The sequence below is a fragment of the Arachis ipaensis genome, chromosome B09, assembly GCF_000816755.2.
Source record: "Arachis ipaensis cultivar K30076 chromosome B09, Araip1.1, whole genome shotgun sequence".
Taxonomy (NCBI): domain Eukaryota; kingdom Viridiplantae; phylum Streptophyta; class Magnoliopsida; order Fabales; family Fabaceae; genus Arachis; species Arachis ipaensis.
Window position 1 is genome coordinate 137867288 of NC_029793.2, and position 3152 is coordinate 137870439.

At 34.2% G+C, this 3152-nt stretch overlaps 1 protein-coding gene across 1 annotated transcript in view; it reads left to right on the plus strand.

Moving 5' to 3' along the window:
• Positions 2267-3152, plus strand: part of LOC107619797 (laccase-15) — a 4979-nt gene continuing 4093 nt past the window's right edge. Inside the window, exons 1-2 of the mRNA XM_016322080.2 lie at positions 2267-2518; positions 2624-2775. Of these exons, the coding sequence (XP_016177566.1) occupies positions 2414-2518; positions 2624-2775 (257 nt within the window). The 5' untranslated portion in view covers positions 2267-2413. The remainder of the gene's footprint in view (positions 2519-2623; positions 2776-3152) is intronic.

Sequence of the window (3152 nt, forward strand, 5' to 3'; positions counted from 1 at the left end):
CAATACCTGAATAGTGTCCGTCAAGTCATAATCATTCCATTTATGTTATTCAAATGCATGTCTAACTAACAACAATAATATAATCATAAAATAAATTTTAATCATCATAAACATAATTATTAATCTGTTCAACATAATTTAAAATAATCTAACTAATACTAACAAATCAGTCGTAATCATTCTATTTATATTCTTCAACTGTGTATCCTAACAACAATCATAATATTGAAATTCTATTTTTTAATAACTATAACTATAAAAAAATTAAAAAAATTCAAAAGAAATTCAAAAAATACTTACATAATCAGGATCACTGAGATAGTGAATAATATGAAGCTCAGATCGATCAACATCTTTAATTTTTAATTTTTTCCCCATCAATGATGCTCCTCCACCATGCAAGCTTTCAGAGAAATGAAGATGAAGGTTTTGGGGGAGAAAGGTTGGTGAGAGTGAAGGAGGGATTCGGATGGTAAGGGAGCAGGGTTCTCCTTTACTAAGTGTGTGATGCCCACCGAATAGGGACTCAAGGGGGAAGCGCCGCGTGTACACTACAGCACTGGAGTCGGACCGTGCGACTACCCAGACCAAAATCGGACGGTCCGTGACGCACGCCAACTCGGAGGGTCCGAGTCCCTCACCAACTTCATCACCATGCACTGGACTCGGACCGTGCGTTTTGTTGCTTGAACTCGGAGGGTCCGAGTCCCACTCCCCCTGACACCACAACCTGGTTACACACCAGCCACCCCCATATCCCTGTGATACCCCAGCCCCGGTCCAATATGAAAATTAAAAAGCGTAACTTATACATACGTGCATTTTAATCATGCAAAATATATCCTTCTTTATCTTCGTCTTCGTCTTTTATTTCTTCTTTTTCATTTCTTCCTCCTCTTCTTCCTCCTTCTTTCAAAAAAAATTATAATCTTAGCGATAATAAACATCTTCCTAAAAGCTTAAATTGATTTTGGGGTTCACCAAGAATCGAACTCTTGACTTTTCGGATCTAGTGCTCTAATACCATGTCATGATACTACTCATCCCAAAAACTTCAACTGATGAAAAAATGTAACACTAATGATTATATCTCTAATACTTCCTAAACTTTCATATTGTATAAATATTCCATTGGCTCTTCGTACTTTCTCTATCTACAAAGACTAAATGTCGTTCACGCCACCACCACCTCAATTGCTACTCTCAATATCGACCTCTCTCACGAATGGGGCCGTCGTCTTATACAGGAACCATCCACCAAAAGCTCTGGACTCTTCCTAAATCTTGAACAAGCCAACCCAAAACAACCATGGCTAGTTACTCCATCGATTTTAGGCATAACTCGTGTGCATTGCACTTCCAATCTTACCACGTTCTTTTTCAATAATTACTGATTTGTTTAATTTGTTAATTATTTTGGTTTAGCAATGGATAACATTTATCATCCCTTCATCATCGAATTTAGTGTGGTCATCCGAGTCAACTACTTTTGGTCTTCTACCCCACACATGCTAGTTGTCACGCTCGGATTGGCTATTCCGCTTTAGCCAACTTAGTCACGGTTCGAATCCCTCTCTTCGAATCCCGCTAGAGAGACAATGAATTATTGAGTTATAAAATGAACATCTCCCATACTATTTAGAATAACCATCCGAGTACTAACGATAATAAACATCTTCCCAAAAGCTTAAACTAATTTTGGAGTTCATCAAGGCTCGAATTCTTGACCTTTTGGATCTAGCACTCTAATACCATGCATGATACCACTCATCCCAAAAATTTCAGCTGATGGAAAAAGGTAACACTAATGATTATATCTCTAAACTTCCATTATACACATTGTATAAATATTCCATTGGCTCCTCGTACTTTTCCTTTATATTTAACACTGTTGACTTTTTAATTATGAAACAATCTTATCCGCGAATAGCCGCTGTAAAAGTTAGCAATTCATCATTATTATGGTTTTAAGTCTAAAGCAGCTTTATTTTGAATTATTGATTTCAGAAAGATTGGTTGATGCCTTAAGGAAGCTCCCTCAGTACAGCAATCGATCTCTAATGTTCTAATGTATACGCTACCCTTAACTCAGAATTCCACTTCATGAATTTCCCTTCCCGTTTAATAATTTCCTTAAATATTAATTTTACTTACTCTATTATTAATTACATAGATGATATTGTACTAGTGTATGTCCCTCATGATTTAACACATGAAAATGAAGCCTCACCGGATATCATTGACTAAAACTAACACACCTTATCACTATCTACACGACTTCATGCATCTTTATTAAATTTCCTCCTCCATAGATATGTATATAAAGCCCTCTCCAGCCTAAATATATTTCCATAACACTGAAGCAACCTATTATTAGCATAGGCAGTTGATCAATATATATAATTTTCATTTCATGAAAATGTTGTTGCTTGGCACTAAGAAAATGTTCCTCCAAATTCTTTGGTGTTTTTCATTGATTAGTCTTAGTTCCCAAACGAGGAGTCATTACAACTTTGTTGTGAGTTATATTACTCCTTGTTAATTATATATTACTCATAACATAATTAAGAATAATATATATTTATAGTAATGGCTGGCTAAGTTGATTATTGTATTCTCACAGGTGAGAGAAGCCCGGTACACAAGACTGTGTTCCACAAAGAGCATTTTGACGGTGAATGGAAAATTTCCAGGGCCAGCTATAAAAGTCTACAAGGGTGACACAATCTATGTTAATGTTCACAACAGGGGAAAAAACAACATCACTATCCACTGGTATTTTATTTTTCTCTTTCCTTCTTATAAATTTTGATGATATCACAAGAAAAAACCAACAATTTACTCCCTCCTTTCTTAAATGTGAATCTTTTAATAAAACATAAAAGGCATTCTAAATTAATTCTCATTACAAAAATTCAATACAAAAAAAATTATTACATTAGGAAATAGTAATATATGTGAATATGTAGATGAGTAGTGAACAAGAGCATCTAAATCATTTAAATTTTGCTTCATAAAAAATACAGTATTTAATTAATTTATGTGATAAAATTACTTCTCTTAAAAATTTAAACCGTCACATAAAATTATACGAATTTTTTTTAACATGATTTCTTTCTTTTTTTTTTTTAATTGTCTTCGTATTAAAATCT